This window comes from Camelus bactrianus, chromosome 21 (genome assembly GCF_048773025.1).
Source record: "Camelus bactrianus isolate YW-2024 breed Bactrian camel chromosome 21, ASM4877302v1, whole genome shotgun sequence".
Classification (NCBI taxonomy): domain Eukaryota; kingdom Metazoa; phylum Chordata; class Mammalia; order Artiodactyla; family Camelidae; genus Camelus; species Camelus bactrianus.
The window spans coordinates 253422-274070 of NC_133559.1; the positions used below are offsets into that span (position 1 = coordinate 253422).

Consider the following 20649-nt stretch of genomic DNA (forward strand, 5'->3'; position numbering starts at 1 on the left):
CAGCCCAGGCTGCCACAGAGGCAGGCAGTTTGGCCCACACCACAAGCTGGTTTGGGCTGGGGAGCTGTGTTTGGGTCCCTGGGAAAGACTTGTGAACTGGCAACTGCTGGTTTTGTTGTGTGTCTTGTGCTGGGCAGGGTTCCAGGCCCTCTGCAGGGCCCCAAGAAGAAACAAGCCCAGGGAGGTGAAGCGCCTTCTCTAGGCCTTGCCTCACGGTGACAGAGCTGGGTTTGAGCCCAGCAGGTTGACCCCAGAGACCAGTGGGTACCAGGGGATATGACCCCAAGGGCAGGCCCTGGGCCCAGCGGACCAGGGCAGACAACTCTGTCAGGAGCCTCTGTGCCCATCAGCACCGCAGGAAGAGAGAGGCGGGCACCCTCCCACTCACCCTGCCCGGACCTCAAAGTTCTTAGTCCCTGAATTCCTGCCCTTGTGCCCATCCCTGCCCTCTCCAGAGGAAGCCCCCAGCAGCCATGAAGCCTCAGGAGGAGGGTGACACCCCTGCTCCAGGATGAGATTTTAAAGCCCCGCTTCATCTGGCAGGTGGAGGATGAAGGTGTGTCTGGAGCTAAGCCTGACCCTGGAAGCACCTGCTGGCTTTGGGCAGGCACTGAGCTCTGAGGGCTGTCTCCTCGGCAACCTGCTGGCAGCGCTGTGCTCAGATAGGCTGCTTCTTGCTGTGTGACTCTGGGCCACTGCTTTGGCCTCTCCCAGCCCACGGCTCCTCTATGAAAGAGATGAATAATCAGTTCTTCACTTTGGTGAAATCCTGCAAATGAACAAGAAAAAGGCAGCAGCCCCACTTAGAAAACTAGCAAAAGCTATGAAGAGGCTGTCTTCAGAGAAGGAAATTTAAGAAGCTAATCAGCATAAGAAAAGGTGTCTGAAGTCATTAAAAGATCAAGAAATGCAAATTAAAACAAGATAGAATTTCTTACGCACCGAACCGGTGACAATTAGGATGCTGGACAGGGCAGAGCATGGTGTATTGGAGATGGGGGGCCACGTGCATGCGTGCAGCAGGCTGGACAGAGGGCCGAGAGAGCCAGGGGCAGTCCTGGGACCAGGTTCTGATGCAGGAGGACAGGCACACAGCTGCAGTTGAGGCAGTGTGGCATCTACCCTGCTGCTGTGTAACAACCAGCCCCACTCACTGGCTTAAACACACAAAAGCCTTTTGCTCATGAAACTTTCATTTTGGCAGGGTGCAGTGGGGACATCTCATCTCTGCCTCTACCCCCAGCATCAGCTCCATCAGCTTTGGAGTTGGGGTGACCCAGTGTCGGGGGTTTGGGGTCACCCAAAGATCTGTCCACGTGTCTACAGTCAGCCAGGACCTCAGGCAGGGCTGTCAGGACAACTATGTGAGGCCTGCACGTGGGTCCTATAACAGCTGCCGGAACAAAGTAGAACAAACTGCGTAGCTTAAAACAAAAATTGACTCAAAGCTCTGAAGCTTGAAATCAAGGTTTCAATAAGACTATGCTCCCTCCAATCGCCAGAACAGAATTCCCTCCTGCCTGGCCCTGGTCTGGGGGCTCAGGTGGCTCCTGCAGGCCCTGCTTCCTCAAATGCCTCCTCTCCACGTGTGTCAGCTTACTTCTCACAAAGACGTCTTCAGTCTTGTTAGATTTAGGACCCACTTGAATCCAGTGTGACTCCATCTGAACTTGATTACATCTGCATAGGCCTAGGTGATCCGCAGCCCTGGTCAACTTGGCCGGCCGTAGGTCAGGTGCCTGGTGACCTAGGCAGGAAGGTGCCTTCACGTGCCTCAAAGACCCCCAACCCGGGATGCTCTCAGGGACCTAAGTGAGAGCTACAGAAACCAGGAAGTGGAGTCACAGAAATAGGCTCCAAGGTCGCCCACCCACCCTTAGGTTGCTGTTTTATATCACGCTGAAGCGCACGTCGGGCGCCCACCATGAGCGCTGGCCCGGACCCGCCAGAGGGTGGCCGGCTCCTTCCTCCCTTATCTGGCCAGTCCCGGTTAGGCAACGTGACGGCCCCGCGCCGTCATGGGTAGCCCCGCCCCGCCTGGAGATGCCCCGCCCCGTCAAAGGTCGCCCCGCCCCGCGGCCGGCCCCGGCACCCATATCCCGGCGGCCTGGCGCTCCCGACGGCCCCGCTCCGGAGGTCTGCGACCGCGGCAGAAGAGCACCTCGGTGCCCGCCCCCCGTAGGACGGGCTGCTGGGACAGAGCCATTTATCCAGTGCTCGCTGTGTGCCTCCGGTCCTCCGCACCGTGGGGAGACGGGCGACGCAGGGACAGGTGGCCGTACAGGTGCGTGGCGCATGTGCTCCCGGGCCGTCACCAGGCCCTGCCCCGTCCCCTGTTGGACTAGACCAGAGGTAGGTGCCCGAGGAGACCCCGCCCCGAACGTCGCGGCCCCGGCCGATGGGCGGAGCCGGCCCTGGCGGAAGCGCGCTGCTGCTGGAGAGGCCGGAGCTGAGCGGCGGGCGCCGGGGGACAGATGGGGATGAGTAGGTAGCGCGGTCGCCTGCGGAACTCACAGCACGATGTGGGGTCTCTGCTCGGATGGGGAGACTCAGCTGGCGCAGCAGGTCTCCAGGGAAGGGGGTGCTGTAGGTACAGGGTCGCCAGGCTGGAGGAGAACCTGTGGATGCAGGCTGGGCTCTGGGGGAGCACAGCGGACAGGGAGGGGCATCTCGTTGCTGACACCCTATCTCCGCCCGCCAGGATGGGCAGCAGCTCGCTGTCCGAGGACTACCGCCTGTGCCTGGAGCGCGAACTGCGGCGCGGCCGCGCGGGCGTGTGCGGGGACCCATCACTGCGCGCCGTGCTCTGGCAGATCCTGGTGGAAGACTTCGACTTGCACGGGGCGCTGCAGGATGACGCGCTGGCACTGCTCACCGATGGCCTGTGGGGCCGCGCTGACCTGGCCCCCGCGCTGCGCGGCCTGGCCCGCGCCTTTGAGCTGCTGGAGTTGGCCGCAGTCCACCTGTATCTGCTGCCCTGGAGGAAGGAGTTCACCACCATCAAGGTAGGGCGCCAGGCTGAGTGGAGGCCCTCTGCCCAGGCTGCCTACTGCCAAGAGGGTGACTACCGTCAAGGGTGAGAGTTTCAGGAGTTATCAGAGCCTCACAGGTTTCAGAGGGCTGAGTGCGCTGACCCGTCCTGGGCGTGTCGGAGCAGCTCTTAGCCAAAACTGCCCTTGGTACTCCTGGGACTGAACACAAGATGGGTGGAGGGCACCCACCTGGGAGCCTGCCTTCTAGGCGTATCCTGTCCCTTAAAGTTTACATCACTGCCCTCCCCAAAGTGGCCTTGTGGCCCCAGTTACCACAGAAATCCTGGGACACGTGTACAGGAGGGACTTGTTTCCATGGTCACCCTAAACCCTCCATTTATAGAGGATGACATGGCGTGGGTGCATCCCCTAGAAGTAGGCAGGGGCTGGAGATACCCTTGCATGCCCTAGAGTAGCTGGGCTAAACACGAACCTAATTCACCCTCCACCCTGGCCTGGCCCCCCAACGTCCCATGAGCTGTGGGCTGGCAGGAGCGGGCAGGCTGCCTTGTGCTCTGAGCTAATTTGGAAGAGTAGGAAGGTGATGTGTCACTGGGCACGTGGGCGGCTGCCTCCCTTGGTTGCCATGGCAGCAGAGCCTCTCTCTGGGAGGTGCAGTCTGGAGCCCACTGCTCCACTCAGACACCTGCTGGTCTGAGGTTCCAGGACTTTCATTCATCCATTCAGACCAGAGGGCAGGGTCCAGCCTCATGGAGAGCCAAGAGCTGGACAGGGCTTCAGCATTGGGCAGACCTGGATGGGGTCTGGTTCTGCCTCCTGGCTGTGTTGCTGGGGGCAAGTTACCTTATCTTTCTGAATCCACCTCTTCCTCTGTGAAACAGACACAAGAATAGCCCAGTTCCAGGTCCGTGGTGAGGGGTGAAGGCCCAGCCCTGAGAACAATCTTACACAGTAGTGACTCCTCTGCAGAGATGCTGTCATAAACTGTAAGCAGAAAAACCCGCCCTGGGTCCCAGAGTCATGGAGCTGTAGAGTGGCAGAGATGTGATCACCACCCTAGGCGTGCTCCTGGCTCCTCTGCAGTCTAGAGCCTCCAAAACCACAGCTGTTCCATCTGTGTGATGGAAACGTACGCAGCCGGGCAGTGAAGGCTGGGCCTCTGTCCTTACAGGGAGCGCTCTCGGAAACTGGAAAGGCAGAGCTCAGAATGACGTGTTTAGCAGGCTGCTGGGTCAGAGGGGCAGCTCTGCACCTGTGTTTGTGTCTGTATAACCAGACACTCGGCAGGTACACGGAAACTAACTCACCCACGGGTGAGAGGAGGGGAGGGGCCAGAGGGCAGTGAGAGTTCTCAATGTAGGGGCTCTTTGGTTTGTTCTGACCCAGGTGAGCTGTATTCGTTTTTTAAAAACTGTGATGCCTGGGCCTGCCTCGGCCATGAGGTCAGTCTCTGGGGTGGATCTAAGCAACCAGGTTTTTGAAAAGCTGCTCTGGAGGGAGCGTCAGACAGCCCAGACGGCCTGGTCCCCTGGCACCATGCCACTGCCTGGAGTGAAGACGTGGGCCCTGAAGCTGGCCAGGGCAGGAGTGGAGCTGAAGCTGGGTCAGGTCCGTGGGAGGGGTCTGCTCCTGACCTGGCCCCTCCTTTGCAGACCTTCTCAGGGGGCTACGTGCACGTGCTGAAGGGTGCACTCTCGGAGGACCTCCTCATCCAGAGCTTCCAGAAGATGGGCTACGTGCGTGGGGACAACCACCGCCTCATGGTGGCCGCCCCGCCCCCTGCCTGCCAGCTGGTCCAAGTGGCCCTGGGCTGCTTCGCCCTGCGGCTGGAATGCGAGATCCTCAGTGAGGTGCTGGCACAGCTGGGCACCAGCGTGCTTCCGGCTGAGGAACTGCTGCAGGCTCGGCGGGCCAGTGCGGACGTGGCCTCCTGTGTGGCCCGGCTGCAGCAGCGACTGGCCCGGGAGGAGGAGCCACCGCCCCTGCCCCCCCGAGGCTCCCCGACTGTGTACCAGGCCCAGCTGGACCTGTACCGGGACCTGCAGGAAGACCAGGGCTCGGAGGAGGCCAGCCTGTATGGGGGGCCCTCACCAGGCCTGGACTCACCCAGCTCAGAGCTGACCTACCGGCCTCTGTTCTGGGAGCAGAGCGCCAAACTCTGGGGGGCAGGGAGCGAGGCCTGGGAGCCAGCGGAGGCCAGCAGCCCGCCCTATGGGCCCTTGGAGGAGGAGGAGGAGCTGGAGCCTGAGGCCTTCTCCTTCCTCTCACTGCGCCAAGAGCTGCTGAGTCAGCCCAGAGATGCAATGACTCCCGAGAGCCCCAGGAGCCCTGAGCAGACCAGCCCCCCACGTGTGCACAGGCCTGTCCCCGAGCCCCCAGGCTACCAGGCTCACAGCTGCCTAGCCCCTGGCACCCTGCCCATTCTCTGCTGTGACACATGCCATCAGCTGCATGCTGCCCACTGTCCTGCCCTGCCTGCCTGCCGCCCATGCCATGTGCTGCGTGTACTACGTGGGGACACCCAGCGGCGCCTGTGGCTGCAGCGAGCACAGGTGGACACCCTGCTCTACGAGGGCCCTGGGGCCCGGCCATAGGCCCACCCAGGCCTTGGGTCAAGGGCTTTCTGGAGACAGTTTCTGTGGTGCTTTTCTGGGCCTCGTCCATCCTCGGGCCTGGGCCACTGGCCACCCTGCCCCTCCTGCCCCCCACCAAGAAGCCCTGAGCAGTGCACAGGCCATGGAGCCTCAGCCCCACTAGGTGAGACGTAGGGGTCTCGCCTTCCATGGAGAGCCCCCACCTCGGGCTGGCCCATCCCTGCCCTTGACGCCTAGACCCATGCCCAGACATGCTGGGTAGAGGAGCCAGCACACCCGTCCCCAGGAACGACCCTCACCCTCCTCTTTCACCCCTCCCGCCACCCCACCTCAGGTCAGCCCGTAGCTCCCAACCTGCTCCCTGTAAGTGTCCAGGGGGATGCTCCACAGAGGGTTGTCTTTGGGGCCTGCAGATGACCTCATGGGCCCCTGAGCTTTGCTGAGACCAGTCTCGGCGCCTTGCCAGTGCATAGCTCACCTCCTGACGGGGGGGACCTGGGCCCACCACGGGTATCAGAGGCCAGCACTGAATAAGCTGAGTGCTGACTTGAGACCAGCCCCATGGGCCCCGGCTGCACCTAGGGGAGGAGAAATGGTCTCATCTCCCACCAGAGTAAAGACCTAAGAGCAGCAAGTGGGAGGTGGGCGGTGGGTGGCCACTTCCAGGTGGAGTGTGAGGGGGCTCCTGAGCCCCCCACACTGATGCTTACTATTGCACTGACTCTGGATGACAAGGTGGGAGAATTTAAAAGCTTCCCACCCAAAAGCCCACCCTAGATTCAGTGGTGAAGACGCAAAAGCAGCTGCCCCCAGGCCGACTTCTGAGGCCATAGCAGACAGGCAGAGCTGCTTTTCCCCTGGGGGTGGTCCTCCCCACCTCTGCCCTTAGGGCAGTGCCTGTCTTCCGTGCTGGCCCCACTGGGTGTCCCCCACCCCAGTCCATCTGTCCCGCCTCCTGTCTCTCCCAGCACCTGTCACATCACACGAATCAGAACCTCAAAGTACATTAAAGGACACTGGATCTAGCTGCGTGTGTAAGGAAAGCATTTATCTCCCTGAGCGCCTGCTGGAACCAACCGTGCCCCCTGCCGATTGGGGCCTCCACCGTGGGTGTGGACTGAGCGCAGCCCCAGCCCGAGGCTCTCGCTCTGGTGGTGTCAGCAGCCCAGGCTCCTGCCCACCAGGCTGGCTGCACCCCACACCCTACCCCTCCTTCCCAGCCCCACCACAGGTCACTTAGCCTCTCCCTTCTCAGGCAGAACCTGATCAAGTGGGGACACAAGTGACCACGGGGTTCTGCTCATCCCAAGCCAGCAATGCCCACTGAGCTGGGCTGCATCTTCTCCTAGGAAGTGAGAGTCCTGACCTTCTCCGCCAGTGGAGGGCACCGCGTCAGGTGGACTCAGTGCAGCCTCCACCCCCATGTCCACTCCCTGCTGCTCTGGGCAGTGGTGGGCAGTGGTGGGCAGAGGCAGGCAGCGGTGCAGGCAGGTGGAGCAGCTGATCAGTCCCAGCCAAGGGTCAAGCTGGGCCCGAGGAGACCCCGGCTCAGGGCTTGCAGCGCCTGCTCTGGCTCTCGGTGCCCGAGGACGTGGCGGGGGCAGCACGCTTGTTGCGGTGGTGGGGGAAGGTGGGCATGAGCTCCGGCTCGCAGGCTACGGGGAGGGGGCTGCTCAGCACTGGGCTGGGCAGAGCCTCCCACACCTCCCTCTGCTCCCCTCCTCAGCCTGCGCACAGCTGACGTGGCCCAGAGCAGCCCTGCCTGCCCGTGGCCCATGGCCCACCACCCACCTCAGAGGCTTGGGGCGCTGAGAGGCCTGCCCCAACCCCGCCCTGGACAACAAGCCTGGGGCTGGGGGACTCACGCAGGGGCTTCTCCTTGAAGTAGGAGCTCTCCAGGCAATCACCAGCTGTCGCCCTGGAGAGAAGGCCTCGCTGTTCATGCGTCCGGGCCTCACCCAGGCTGGTCTCCCTCACACCCGTCCCGCGCTGCAGACCCCGGCTAACTTCCACACAACAGAAAACTAGGTGGCAAGTAAGGGTCTGGGGCCCAGAAACCAATGGGAACTTCAGAAAGGGCTCCAGGACCTGGCCCCGTGCATGTGTCTGGGCTGGGGTCCCTGCCCATAGCCCGTCAGCACCTTTTCTTGGGGTCATACATGAAGAGGAGGTTCAGCAGACGCAACCCAGCCTCTGAGAGCCACGGGAACTTATGCTTGAGGTTGTTGTAAGGCTGCTTCCTCAGGCTGTACTGGCCGACCAGCGGCAGCTGGGAGAAGCCCTGCGGAGAGCGGCAGCTGGAGACAGGGCCCAGCAGGGGCGGGGCAGGGCTGGTGCGGGCTGCACTCACAGGCCAGATGTTCTCGCTGGGCGTCCCCAGCAGCTGGACAATCAGGTCCACCTGGTGTATCTCAGAAGTGCCAGGGAGAAGGGGCTTGTGGGCCAGCAGCTCGGCCAGGATGCAGCCCACGGCCCTGCAGAGGAGAACGGCCTCAGCACAGGGGCCTCTGGCTCTGCAGAGCGCCGCTGCGCCAGAGCTGTCCCCCGTGTCCCTGTGTGCTGGGGGCAGAGGACGAGCAGAGCTGGGAGGAGGTCATGACAGGACCAGCAGGTGAATGCTGGGTCCTCCACCTGTGTCATGTGACTCAGTCACAGCAGGCCTCCCGGTGACCACGAGGGCAGGACCTCGGTGCCAGGGGCCCATGAACGCCAGAGCTGTCTCACTTCCTCTCTGGATCACAGGCTGAGGCCCCTCTTCCTGGGAGCTGGGAGGCTGTCAAACTCCAGCCCCACTCCCATCCCTGCCAGCTTCCTCGCAGTCACCCAGCCCTTCCTAAGGCCCCAGGGGCAGTATCTGCTTCTCACCACATGTCGATGCTGGTGGTCTGTGTGGTAGTCCCCAGCAGCAGTTCAGGGGCTCGGTACCTGCAAACGGAAGACCCCACCCTGGGTCTGGAAGCTCCTCTCCTCCCGCCTGGCCTCCAAGGGCACCGTGGCTCTGCGCCTGTCCGGCTGCCAGCCACCAGCCTCCTGGACCCAAGACGGCCTGGATGACAGAGCATAAGCCCCAGCTTGGGCCCTGCCTTCCTCTAGAGCTCAGCACCCCAGCAACAGCAGCTGTCCACAGACCACTCCCGTATGCAGCCGTGACCGAAGCACTCCAAAAAGCACCAAGTCCTCAGAAGGGGTCTGCTGCCAGCCTGTGCTCTACAGGCCGGGCAACTGGCTTCAGTGTCCCGCCCTTAATCACAATTTTGTTCTGCCTCAAAACATCAAGCGAGGACACAAACTAGGGGAGGGTGTAGCTCAGTGGCAGAGCGCATGCTTGGTGCACAGAAGATACGTGAGGTCCCAGGTTCAATCCCCAGAGCCACCATTTAAAAAGAAAGAACGGACATAAACTGTCCTGCCCTCCAGTCGGTGAAGCAACCTCCCCTTCCCGAAAAGGCACAGAGCCGGGCTAGGTGTCTGGCTACCTCAGGGCAGACTGGAGCCCCATCTGGAGGGGCAGGGCCTTCCCTGGGACAGCCCTGTTCTGTCTCAGGGAGCTATCCTACACTGGCCTCTACAGCTTAAAAACCCTTAACATCCTTCTGTAACCTCACCAGAACCCCCAAAACCTCCCTCCAGCAGGCACACCTGGACCCCAAGGACTCACCAGAGAGTGACCACCTTGGGCGTCATGGGCTTCACTGGGATGCCATAGGCCCGCGCCAGGCCAAAATCCGCTGTGACAGAGGCAGAGAGGTGGGAGGGTAAGTGTCACCCAGGGAAGGCTTCCAATCGCCGTCGGAGCCAAAAAGACAAAGAGCCAGCAGGCAGTCTTCAGGGTTCTTAAGGAACTGGCCCGCCAGCCCCGCGAGGTGGCGCTCACGGAGACGCCTGCACAGAGCCAGCGCTGCACCCACCTGTCTTCACGCAGCCTTTATCAGTCATGAGCAAGTTGGAGACCTTTAGATCCCTGTGATGGCAAGAGGACATCGGTGGCTCCCAGGAGGCCCATGGAGTGCTCGGGTCATCACCACTGCAGTGACGCTCAGAACGCTTTCCCTACATCTCCTCCCATTTGAACTTCCTAAAGATGAGGGCAGGCAGGGCAAGGCCCCGGCAGCTGGGACACCAGACTCTCAGGAACTTCCTGAGGAAGCCGCAAAGCCAGGCCTCAAGCCGAGGTCTAACCTCCAGTCCTGCCACTGCTCCCCACCCAGGTCGCAAAAGCCAGCCCAGGGCCCAGGTAGCTGCTGCCTGCGTGGTCCTGCTCCAGGCCCGGCAGGCGGCCCCTCTGCCCTCCAGGCTCTGCCTTCCCCGACACGTGTTTTTGAGGCTCCAGAAAAGCTCTCTCCACCGCAGGACTTTGGGCCTGACTACACGCACACCGTCAGCCCCCCAGGGGGCAAAGCAGGTATTATCTGGCCCTGGACCCTTCCCCCAGGGGCAGTTACAGAACCTCTACTGCATCAAGGCTGTCTGCTCCCGCCCTGGGTACTGGCAAGTGACTCACTGGCACTGGTCAGTACTGGTGGTCACCCTTCCCCCATGTCACAAACCAGCACTTATCTGGAAGACTGTCTCCTGAGGCCCCACCCCCAGACCAGCCCTTGGACTCTGCCCACCTGTGGATGATGAAGTTCTGATGCAGGTACTGGAGGCCCCTGAGCACCTGCAGCACAATGCACTTGACCTGCACAGGGTGCCAGAAGGCCTCAGTTAGGGTGGCCTGTCTCTGGCACACATGTGCCAGGCAAGGACTCGGGAAGCCTCCCACTAGAGCCCCTGGCCTCAAACCTGGGCCTCAGAGAAGGGTGTCGGCATGTTCTCCAGGAGGCTGGCCAGGTCTTGCTCACAGTAGCCCATCACCAGGAAGATGCTGAAGAAAAGAGGGGCAGACGCATGTCATCTCCCACCTCCTCCCAGCTGGGCCAAGGGACCCTGCAGGAAGAGCACCCAATCCTGGGGGAAACACTGGGGGGGCAGCAGGCCGCTCACCTCTCCAGGTGGTTCCCCACAACCACCTCCTTCAGCTCCACGATGTTCGGGTGACGTAGACGAAGGAGCAGTGTGATCTCACGAAGGCTGCTGATGGGGACCCCTGCAACCCAGCCTGGCCTCAGTGACCCCCACCCCTGCAACCCAGCCAGCCTCAGCGACCCCCACCCCTGCAGACAAGGACCCCTGACAGTCAGCTACTTCAGTGTACTCCCAAACTCGGCCCACATCAGCTCTCAGTGACTCCCAACCCTACCACTGTCAGGGCTCTGCCAGCTACCTCAAGGAGGATCAAAGCCATCCTAACGAACACCTCTGGCCCTTCCTTCTTCATCAAATGCAAGGCAGCAGCTCCCCACACTGACCACTAAGCCTGACAGGCATTCCACCGTGAGCAAGGCAGAGCCCTGCGTGCCCCGGCAGCCAAGGAGATGATGGGGTCACGGTCAGCACAGGCTGCATGGAGCACACAGGGGATGCGAGCCTGGTCTTGGTGGGTAAAGCCCCATGGAGGGGTGACCTGAGCTGAGGCAGTCACCCAACAGGAGCGAGAGGAGGGGCTCAGTTGCGCTGAGGCCCAGTGTGTGGGGGAGGTGGGGACAGGCAGGCCAGGCTGCAGCCCCAAGCCCAGCCTCCTGTAACCATTATGCAGACGCCCTTGGGAAACCCAGGGCAACTCAGTGGGGCAGTCCTGAGGAAGCCTCAGGCAACTGACACCTTCCCCCTGACCCAACCCCAGAGTGGTCCTGCCGCCCCTCTGCACTCACCATCTTTCTCCTTATCCATCCGCACCTTCTTCAGGGCGACAATCTCATCTGTTTGAGTGTCCCGGGCCCGATCTGGAATGGAAACTGATAACAATAGAATCCCAGCCCATCCCCACTGTGAGCCCTCGTTCCCCGTTCTCCTCACCACTGGACACCGTGACCACCCTCTGTGCAAGCAACAGCGCAGCCCCGCTAGACAGGTGTTCCCTAGGAGGCCTCCTGTGTGAGCTGTTACGGTTGTGTGAGCACCAGGTTGTGAGAAGCCCCCCGTAAGCCTGCCTTCCTAGAGCCAGCGCGCGATCGCTGCTTTGTGTTCTGTGGTTACTCCGCTCTAACAGCAAACAAGGTGCTTTACCTTGAAACACGAACTCTTGTTTTGGGCCAAGTTGGCTCCCCAAAGCATTGTGCTAATTCGTGCCGCTTCCGAGAGCTCAGCACTGTGATGCACACCCACGTTGCGCCTGCTATTGCTCCACTCTGGCTGTAAGTTACCCCACTCGTAGGTACATATTAGCAACCTGATGCCTACATTTCCTCAGACATGGTGTGAGATCTCCAGCAACAACACTGGGGATTGGAGTTCACATGACCCTCCTTCCAGCCCCAACACAGCTGCTGCCAATGCCCCCCGGGCGCCCGGCCTCCCAGGGTGGCCACTCACACACAATGCCATAGGTGCCTTCTCCAATACGGTTAAGCTTCTCAAACTCCTTCACGCTCCGGCATCGTCCCAGCTGCAAGAGAGAGGTGCTGGCAGTGAGAGAACCAAAGACGGACACTGATACTTAATTTGTACCAAGAAACCAGCTCATGTCCTGCTCACCAAACAGAAAAGTGACCACACACTTGGGTTTCTAGGTGTGAAAATGAGGTGATGATGCTGGCCTGGCACTTAGAAGGTGATGTCAAAGACCATCTAACCACTCTTTCAATCCCATGGTCCAGATGTATACTGCCTAAAAACAGTAACCACAAACTACACGTGGTTATAACTAAAATGAAACTAAAAATTCATTCCTTCAGCTGCACGAGCCATGTGTGAGGTGCTAAACAGCCCCATGTGGTTCCTGGTGACCAGACTGGATGATTCAGAAAACAAATTTACACCATCACAAAAAGTCCACTGAGCAGCACTGGTCTGAATTATGCTCTGGAGATGGAAAAAGCTTGAAGACCTTCATGAAGCATCTACCAAACACGGCAGAAACACTTCTGTGGCAGAGACAGAAAGCCCCCAACATCACATGTGACTTCTTGAGTTACGAAACACAGCCCAGGGGCATGTGGCCACCCAGCTGGTGGCCACACTTCCCAGCTTCCCTTGCAGCCAGGTATGACCATGTGACTAAATTCTGGCCAATGGGATGTGAGCAGAAGGGACAAGGACAGCTTCCTGGTCAAAGGAAGCTGGCTGTCACCCACTCCTTTCTGCCCCTGAGACAGGCTGGGATTTGGAAGTGGTACAGGTAGAGCAAAGGACAGACAACCCAGGTGCCTGGCCCACCTTGTGGAATGTTAGGGGAGACAGAAATAAAGTCCTGAACTTAAGCCACCATATCTTGGGGTCTGTCTGTTCTAGCAGAGAGCCTATACCCCAACACACCTTCATTCATAGCAGACTGAATGACCACTTCTCCTTGGATGGAAGAAGGACATGCGGTAAGGTTCGAATTCTAACAGCCCCTTGCCACCTTCCCTGCCTCTATTCTACCTTGTGCTCCATCCTCTTCCTTCCGAACACCTGGGGAACAAAGTCAGAATGACCTGGTGTGGCCTGAAGCCCTTCCATTGTCTCACCTCAACTTCCCTTTCTCACTTAATTGTCCTTCTCATGTTGTCTCCCTCTGCTGAACTCCTGGCGCCTCCCAGACACTCTCCGTACTTCCCCTGACTTTGCTCCTGCCTCTCCTGAGGTCTGGCAAGCCCGCCTCATGTCTGCGTGTCCAAAACCCAGTCACACATCCTGGCCCAGCAGAAACGCCACCCCTTCTAAAAATTTCTTCCTGGCCCCCAAGTGTAAACAACGCTTCGAAAAATCCCGATGCTTTTGTCCTGAAGCATCTGTTGTGGACTCTGCACTGTCCTCACCCAGGCACGTCTTAACTCCCCACTGAGAACACCTGCCGCGGCTCTCGACGACGGACCACGGCAGCGGGCGGCTCACGGGCGGCTCTCCTGCGCTCGCTCGGCCAATCTGTTAGATCTTTACCGGGTACTGACGTGGCCTCTCAGAGCACCGGCAAGTAGCTGGAACAGTCCGCCGCAGCGCTCACACCTGCCCCTGCACGAGCTGTCTGCCCTGGCAAAACCACTCACCGCACCTAAGCTTGGCCTTCCTCATCTCTGCAGAGGGTCCCCGAGAGGACCAAGCGACAGTAACACGCGCAGGGGATCCGCACGGAGCAAGACACACCGAAGTGCCGGGTCACAGGTGTGGCCTCCGACACTTCCCATGGCTCTTCTCCGCGACACGAGGTGCCCGTCCCGGGCGCAAAACCAACAAACGCCCGCGCTGGAGCCCGGAGTCCGCTCTTCCCCGAGGCTTGGGAGCCAGCCCGCCCTCTCACAACGCGAACCGGGGCCCGCACCGACGCGGGACCCAGAACGCCGCCGCCGGCTTCCGCGCCTGTCGCGCGGAACTCTGGGAATGTCGTTCCCGCCCCTGCCGGAAACCTGGGCGCTTTAACGCGACACTGAGGGCCCTAGTGCGTTTCGGTCCCACCCTGCTGCCCGCGAGGGCAGCGGTACCCTGAGCAGCCCCAAGTCGCACCCTGTGTTCCGGAGGCACCGTGAAGAAGCCTTCCTTACGGATACACTTCAGACGGATCTGCTCCGACTCCGGCTCCGGCTCCCCCATGCCGAGTGCGGACCCCCTCCTGCTGCCCGTGTGCGCAGGCGCAGGCGCAGGCAGGGGGTTCCTCCGCGCAGGCGCGCAGTGTACTTTCGGGGCGTCCGCTCCTTAGCAACGGTTACCAAGGGAACCTCTCGACGACCCCACAGGACCTCAGCTCCTAAGATCTCATGGGACTACCGAGGTTCTGGCTTTATTTTAGTTCTAAGCACCGGCACCGGACTGGGCTGAGGCGCTGAGTAAAGGCTACCGGACAAGAAGGCCTACATCCGAGGGGCTGCAGGGCCGGGGGACCACTTAGTGGGCCCGGGGGGCCCCAGGGTCTGCGGGGACTTGGGGGGGTGGGGGGTGGGCTGCAGTGGACCTTGGGGCAGAGGGAGCTGTGCTTCAGAGTTCTCCCTTGGAGCACTGGAGGGACGACCTGCAGCATGGAGGGAGGCGGCCTGGACAAGAGCAGAGGGGGCGTCCGAAAGAATTGACAGGACGTGGCGCGATGAACGCGCTGTGGGACCTAGAGGTCACCTAACACATTCGTGTCTGGCACCCACAAAGTGCTCACCCTGTCAGGCTCTGCCCTGGTGAATCTTCCATTCTCGCTCTAGGCTGTGAGAGCTATGCTGCTAAGGAGAAAAGGAGGCAGGAGAGTGAGTGGGATGTGTCGGCGGATGCAGCTTCTCTTGTGAAGGGGACTGTGCTAAGTGCTGAAACAATATTAATGTAAGTTAAGGGCATTTGATAATTATGAAATTAAATAATCTTAATGAGTCAAAATGTTTAAACAAATATACTTAGTTCATTCTAGCCATTTTTGAATTCTGATAAGCTAAGCTAATAGCTAATAATGAAACTAGAATTAACACCATGATTAAGTATAGCTTTTAGATTATTTGAGATGCTCAAGACAAGGGTATAAGAAAGGCAGTTTCTAGGTCAAATAATAGAATTGCAAAAGCTACTAGAAATTTTATGGAGAAGAGTAGTCATGCAGACCCTATGGGGCCAAGTTCACCTCTGTATGGGCTCAATTCTTCAGTATAGGTATCTAGTAGGGGCAGTCACAAGTAATTAAACAAGTAGAAGTAATGATGTTAACAATGTGTCAGTAAAGCTGGAAGCAGGAAGCTGATACACACTGTCTCCAGGCCAAATGGGTGGCCTCAACAGGGCAGGGCACGCTCTCCAGCCACACCAGAGGAGAGCAGACCCTGACCCAAGGGCTGCCGGCAAGGATGGAACAGCAGAGGCTGGGGGTCCCCTGAATGGCCCCTCAGCACCCAGCGCCCTCATCCACAGCCAGGAAGAGGCAGGTCCTCAGTTCAACTCTCCTCTTCCAGGGCAGCTCCAACAGAGCCACTGCCAAATCCTAAGAGCCACCGCTGCCGCCACCCACCCCTTCTTCTGATTAGGTTATACTCAAGCTAGGAGCCCTTGGACCCTCCAAGGTGACCGTGCACATCCCTGTTCTGGGACCTAAGACCTTAAGCTTTAGTCCTCAGAGTCTGGCCTTTTGTCCAAGTGTGGGGGCGTGTGGTTCACTGAGCACACTCAGCATGCTGCCTCACAAGGGCCCACAGAGAGTCAGAGAGGTATCCATCACTCTGCACAGCCAGCTGGTCCAATAGGGCCATGCCCACCTTTTCAGTTATTACACAAGCTCGCTCTCGGAGCCAGTCACTCCTGCCCTCTGCTAAGCTGTGGGTGGCTCTGGAGAAGGTGAGATCACGGTGCTCATAGGGGGACCTCGCTTACTGGAGGGGCACCAGCAGGCTTCCACAGGACAGGGCGGCCCTTCTGCCTCCACCACTGAGACTCAGAGCACAGGGAGTAACCCCAGCTGCTGGGTGCTTGTTTACTCTGTGGTCTGTACAGTATAGGCATCTACCGTACTGGGGCTCCTGTGTCGGTAGTAGGGGCCCCAGGCAGCTTGCTCCCGAATGGTCCTCTGCTCTTGGCTCGCTACGGAACCAGTGCTGACCAGAGTCTCCTCTGAGGCCTTGGTGATGACGATCTGTGGGACGGCAACCTTCTTTTCTGACTTGATGTCAGGTTTCTCTAGAAAGGAGAAAACATCCAGGTACTTAATACGTCTGTGGGAAAACGCTTCCATAAAGCAGACAACATCTGTGTTGAGGCCAGAGCAGAGGAATTAGGTCTGTGGCTCAGGAAAAGAAGAGGCGAGGCTGAAAGCGGCCAAAAACAGAAGTGACCTTCCTAAAGCTGAAACCCATTGGCAACCCAGCCATGAGGGTGGTGACGGCCAGGAGCCCTCCTTCAAGGAAAAGAACAGGAGAGACCCTCCCACCATCCATGGGGAAAGGCTGAGCTGCCGGGTGGCTCGGGTGACAGGTGCAGGGAGGAGAGAGGGACAAAGGAGAGAGACCTGGAAAAGGCGGGGTCTGCCCCCCAGGTGAAGGTTCAGAGGCACAGTTTCCAAAGAATCCTAAATCTGGTAAAAGAACTTCATCCATCAGGATGCTCCAGAAACCAACATTCTGATGTTGGCCACAGTATTTTCTCAAACTTGTTAAGATTACAAGGAACCCCTGGGACTTATGAAATGCTGAGTTTGTCAAATGTTACAAAATACAAAAGCAGAAGCTCCTTCACAGCCTCATCTCCTGACCTGCTCCCCAGGCTGGTGAGTGTCAGGCCCCCCATCAGGCCTCCTGTGTGCACACGAGTACTAAGTTAGAATACATTGTTGCCCGCTTTGTTCCCCACTCAGCACCTCACCAACTCAGTTGTACAGGGGACGAAGAGCTGCCTGTTCTCCCAGACACTGTTCTGAGCCCCAGAATAGAGACCCACAACAATTTCTACAGCAGGTCCTCCTAGGACCTAGTTTTACTGATGGAGAACTGAGGCCCAGAGAGGTTAAGTCACCTGCCCAAGGCTGGCAGCAGAGGAGGATGCTGGGGCCAGGCAGTCTGGTACAGAGCCCTGACCTTCAGCACTGTGGCCACTACCCAGTGATCCTGGGCCTGCACTCAGCACTAAGTACCCGTTTCATTTTTATCATTAAGCCAAATGTACATTTTATTGTATTTTGGATTTAATTTAAATTGCCATCTTTCACATTGATTTATACAAGCTTTTTACATATTAAGACTACTTAAAAGGTTATGCATATTTTATTTAAAAGTAAAACATGTGGATTTAAAATTGCACACGGAATAATAATTCTCCTCTCCGACACTTCAAGTGCACAGAAGCATCTGGAGTCACACTGTGCAGGCATGTCCTGCACCGACTGCAAGCTCGGCAGAGCTACACGTCCATGCAGGCGCGGCCCCTCCTCCGGGGCGGCCGGGACCCAGCACGTATGGAACCAGCTCCCTTTGATGAACATGATTTAGGTTATTTTCAGTTTTTCTTTTTAAACAGTGCTGCAGTGCACACCCTTGCAATTGTGTATCTGCAGACTTGTGAAGGTTTATCTGTCGGGTAAAAGTTACTCGGAAAATCTGGGTAAATATTGTCAAATCGTTTCCATAGAGATGATGTCAACGTACATTTCCGCTACGAGGCCATAAGCAGGACACTTCCCCACACCCTCCTGGTTCTTGACAGTTTTCTGTATCTTTTTTCAAGTCAAATGAGAGGGGGCATCTTCCCCCTTGCTCAGCGGCCATTGGCACTTCTGTGAATGCATGTCATTTCGCATTGTCTACTTTGACCTTTTTTGTGTGTGTATGTGAGCTTTTCTATATTTAGGAAATTCACTCTTAGTGATTCACACTGCAAACAGCTCCCTGTTCTTAGCTTCACTTTACTGCTTTTTGCAGCAGATTCATCAGTCTCTTCCTTCATGACTTTTATTTATTTTTAAATTTAAAAAAATGTGTTAATGGAGGAACTTGGGATTGAACCCAGGACCTCATGCAAGTCAAGTATGTGCTCTACCACTGAGCTGTGCCCACCTCCTTCAAGGCCTTTAGAGTTTGTCGGACTGGAAAGAGGCCTTCCCTGCTCTAAACCTACAGAGCGCTTACCCATTCCCATTTCACACTTGTGCAGTTTCACTTTCCATGTTCAACTTTTTGACTCAGAGAACTTCTGGAGTCAGGACTGCGGTGAAAACATGAAGCTTTTTGTTTTCTCAACTGGCACGCAGTGAAAATGCCACGTTCCCCTGTGCCTTCCCCGGCATCCTCCCTCAGATCCCAGCCAAACGTGACACGGCATGTCCATTATTCTGTGCGGAGGACTCAATCCCTCTGCTTTTCCACGTTTCTGGAAACTATTCTTATGTTTTTATTCTTACGTGAACTTTGGGATAATTGAGTCCTGTTCCCAAAAAGACCTGTGGTGTTTTGACTGGGGCACATCAATTTGATGGATTAAGAGAGAATTAACATCTTTCCATCACTGAGGCTTTCTCGTCCAAAACAAGCCTTCTTTTCTCTTCCTCCGTTATGAAGCTTCTTCACAGAGAAACATGAAGCTTTTTAGGGTTCTTTACACACACGACCCGTGTTAGTCTTCAGTTTCTGCATAGCAGATGACCACAGACTCGGTGGCAAACTTAAACCAGCACCAACAGCATCTCGGTCCCCCTGGGTCAGCTGTCAGCCAGGCTGCATTCCCATCTGGACCTGGGGACCCTCCACACCCATTTGGGGGCAGGCGGAATTCATTTCTTTTGGGTCAAGGACGAAGCCCCCACTTTCTTGCTGGCTGCTGGCTCTCATAACTGGTAACTGACTTCCTTTAAAATTGTTTTTAATTGAGGTATAATTGATGTGGTAGGTGATTTCTTCACAGCCACCCCTCTGACACTCTTGCCTTTCCTCTGTTAAGGGTCCTCCTAACAGGGCAGGTGCACTCACGGTGATCCCCATTCTAAGCCAAAGCCAGCTGACTAATAGCCTCGTCGCAGGAGAGGCATCCCAGCCTCTGCACAGGCCCTGCCCACCCGTAACTGCACCTGCTGGTCACAGCACAGCCGTCCTGGGGGCCCTCCCACATTACCAAACTGCCTTCAACAAGGGTCCTCCCACTAGCAACAAGTCAGGGCTATTGACCTGTCACATGTTAGTCACTCTCTTGCCTCTAAGTTTTGTTGCAAATATTTCTTTGAGCTTTACCATTTGTCTTACACTTACCCGTGGAGCGTGTGGGGAGATGTTTTACATTTTAATTTGGACAATTAAAATGTGGTCAATTAATGTGGAAAACATATATGTCCTGGCTCCGTCCTTCACCCTGCCCCCCCCCCATCTTATCAGACAGCAGGTTCTGCTGGTTCTCCCTCCTGGATCCTTCTGGAAATGCCTCCTGCCACCACCTCGTTCGTTCCTGCCCAGGTACAGCAATGGGCCTTACTGCCCCTAAGGGCCTCTATTCTAGAGACAAACGTTTCCAATGCACCAATCCAACATACTTCCCTTGTTTTAATGATTCAGCCATTCCGTTTCCACCACTCACATGAGAAAACTGATAAAAGATTTCATCTTCTGTGGCTTCAACCCTGACCCACCCCCAGAGGCCTGGCCACACTGGGCTGTTACGAAGTGAGTAATTCTGCCACCTGTCCCATCATTTTGTCCCTCCGCCCTCTACTCCCTCGGGATCACTGTGTCAAGGAGAACGCTCCCACCTCCCTCTGACGCAGGACCTACTCCACACCGGGGCAGCCTGCGGAGTTCCAGCCTGCGGGATGCGGCCAGAGACATGCACGTTGGGGTGATGGGGTGGCTTCCTGTCTGCACACGGTTAAGCTCCTCCTGACCGCATGTTATGCAGCTGCCACCTGGGAACTTTTACTGAACTTACGTCTTCCACCTAGAATTCTGGATATTTACCTCCCAGATAAAGGTTCTAAAACCCCTTCCACCGTTAGGGCATGGCCCCTGCTCCTAGCATCCTCTCACTTAGGCTCCTGTCCACCCCATCCCCAAACTACCTGAAGTCGCACACCTCAGGTCTGGCCCCTCCGGGGCGTGTCCTACCTTCGACTTCAGATGAAGGCCACTGCCGTTCGGCCGCCTCTTTCTTCTGAAGTAAGCTCTCTGCAGGCTTCACGTCTCGGGGCTTCTCAGGCTCCTGGGAAGGCCTGTCCATCGACCTCTCGTTCTTTGACTCCTCACCTGAAATATGTGGATAATGAATTAGACTCTAGGGCAACGGATTCCATCCTTCTTCGGTGCCTGCTTTGGTCCAGAACGAAGTAAGACAGCCTGAAGGACCTGGGTCACTCCATTTCCCTAAAGGCAGGCATTCAAAGATGCTGCAGCAGGGCTGTCCGAGAGGACCCGGCGCAGGAGGACTTGCGGGGGCGGCGCGGCGCCCGAGAGACGGCGGGCCGGCGCCCTTTACCTTTCCCGGGTTTGCGTTTGCTTTTGGAAAGCCCCATAGCCGAGCGCACCGCCCCCGCCGACGCGGCTGGGCCGCCACGACCGCGGGCGCGCTGTCGCACAGAGGGCGCTGCGCGGTCACCACGGCAACGACGCGCGGGA

General features: G+C 57.8%; 3 protein-coding genes across 19 annotated transcripts; 1 reads left to right on the forward strand and 2 right to left on the reverse strand.

Annotated features, from left to right (window-relative positions):
* Window positions 1-1789: 1789 nt before the first annotated feature.
* Window positions 1790-6612, forward strand: SPATA2L (spermatogenesis associated 2 like). 6 transcript variants are annotated; one of them, XM_074349143.1, is made up of 3 exons: window positions 1790-2284; window positions 2702-3005; window positions 4646-6612. In XM_074349143.1, exons 1-3 carry the CDS (start codon window positions 2019-2021, stop codon window positions 5585-5587), a joined length of 1512 nt encoding a protein of 503 aa, XP_074205244.1. In that variant the 5' UTR covers window positions 1790-2018; the 3' UTR covers window positions 5588-6612. The 6 variants fall into 6 exon arrangements, with proteins under 6 accessions (XP_074205244.1, XP_074205249.1, XP_074205245.1 ...); XM_074349148.1 differs by having other exon boundaries at window positions 2239-2352; XM_074349144.1 differs by lacking the exon at window positions 1790-2284 and adding an exon at window positions 2291-2484.
* Window positions 6613-6614: 2 nt separating this feature from the next.
* On the reverse strand, window positions 6615-14706 carry CDK10 (cyclin dependent kinase 10). Of its 12 annotated transcripts, none has more exons than XM_074349152.1 (13): window positions 14111-14489; window positions 12002-12074; window positions 11341-11424; window positions 10574-10676; window positions 10373-10454; window positions 10201-10268; window positions 9496-9548; window positions 9246-9315; window positions 8453-8512; window positions 7938-8061; window positions 7729-7868; window positions 7453-7505; window positions 6615-7242 (listed from the first exon to the last, which is right to left on the reverse strand). In XM_074349152.1, exons 1-13 carry the CDS (start codon window positions 14195-14197, stop codon window positions 7136-7138), a joined length of 1104 nt encoding a protein of 367 aa, XP_074205253.1. In that variant the 5' UTR covers window positions 14198-14489; the 3' UTR covers window positions 6615-7135. The 12 variants fall into 12 exon arrangements, with proteins under 12 accessions (XP_074205253.1, XP_074205254.1, XP_074205255.1 ...); XM_074349153.1 differs by having other exon boundaries at window positions 11341-11412; window positions 14111-14476; XM_074349154.1 differs by lacking the exon at window positions 14111-14489 and adding exons at window positions 12944-13081; window positions 13657-14059 and having other exon boundaries at window positions 6615-7505.
* A 255-nt stretch (window positions 14707-14961) lies between these two features.
* Window positions 14962-20638, reverse strand: SPATA33 (spermatogenesis associated 33). The gene is made up of 3 exons (XM_010969981.3): window positions 20510-20638; window positions 20143-20280; window positions 14962-16243 (listed from the first exon to the last, which is right to left on the reverse strand). The coding sequence occupies exons 1-3, from the start codon at window positions 20544-20546 to the stop codon at window positions 16041-16043; spliced, it is 378 nt and encodes a 125-aa protein (XP_010968283.1). The 5' UTR covers window positions 20547-20638; the 3' UTR covers window positions 14962-16040.
* Window positions 20639-20649: the final 11 nt, after the last annotated feature.